Genomic DNA, 934 nt, shown 5'->3' with positions numbered 1-934 from the left:
GCAGTACTGTTCTGGAGTCTCAAAACCCTTCTACCGGACGTGCCTCAAGACACAGCCGGGTAGATACGCATTTATCCAGTGATTTCGTCCTTCCTATTTATTCATCAGGTCTCATCCGTGGCATTCAGTGATACGTACCCCAACTTGCTAGCAGTTGGTATGCAGGATGGCGGCCTTGCAATTTGGGACCTCCGTCAGAAAGCCGACTCGCCTGTCAGCTTATAATCCTACTACGTACCTCGAGGAGAGTGGTGCTATGTAGATACTCAGTTCCGCGACGCAATCTGGAGCGTCGGCTGGAGGAGCCCAGCAACGGGGTAGTGGTGGTCAGCATCAGCAGGGTGGAGGTCCAATATCGAACGTAGCGAGCAGGCATACTGATGTGGTGTGGGACATACAATGGGTACAGTCATTGGCTTTAGTGTAGCATCACTACAGTGTCGCTCCCAGGTTGATAGGGGTCCTGATAAGTTCCCGAGGGAGAACCTTATATCGGTCGGGGCTGATGGTAAGGTTATACAATGGGACATGCGGAAGGTGAGACGGCTGGCAATCTTAGGCTCCTACCAGTAGATCATCTTCGGGCATCTGCAGAGGTTCTGTAATGCATCCTTTCTCTGCTAGGGATTAGAACGGGCAGTACTGATGTCCCTGAAGCGATCGGCCAACCCAGATCTCGCTACCAACGTCCTCAATACGGGGGCGCAGGACAGTGGGGGGAGGAGTCGTCAGGACGGACTGGCATTCAGGTGAGCGGAGTTGGAGTGTGAGTGATGAGCTCAAGTTAGGCAAAGCTGCGGCTTCTGTGTGGACTTCTTGAAGCAAGATCCGTCTATGTATTTGGTCGGGACTAGTGATGGGCTGGTCCATCGCTGCTCTACGAGCTATAACGAGCATTACCTGGGGACCTACTACGGCCATGCAGCTGCTGTTT

General features: G+C 53.1%; 1 protein-coding gene across 1 annotated transcript; it reads left to right on the top strand.

Moving 5' to 3' along the window:
- Window positions 1–108: 108 nt before the first annotated feature.
- Pmar_PMAR012154 (axonemal dynein intermediate chain inner arm i1, putative) lies at window positions 109–820 on the top strand (the record flags this gene model as incomplete). Its single annotated transcript, XM_002776067.1, has 5 exons — window positions 109–217; window positions 348–403; window positions 451–537; window positions 625–712; window positions 750–820. Coding segments are annotated over 5 exons (411 nt in total), but the record flags the coding sequence as incomplete, so codon positions are not given.
- Window positions 821–934: the final 114 nt, after the last annotated feature.

The sequence above is a fragment of the Perkinsus marinus genome (genome assembly GCF_000006405.1).
Source record: "Perkinsus marinus ATCC 50983 genomic scaffold scf_1104296954488, whole genome shotgun sequence".
NCBI classification, from domain to species: Eukaryota; Perkinsozoa; order Perkinsida; family Perkinsidae; genus Perkinsus; species Perkinsus marinus.
This window is presented reverse-complemented; position numbering and strand designations above follow the sequence as displayed.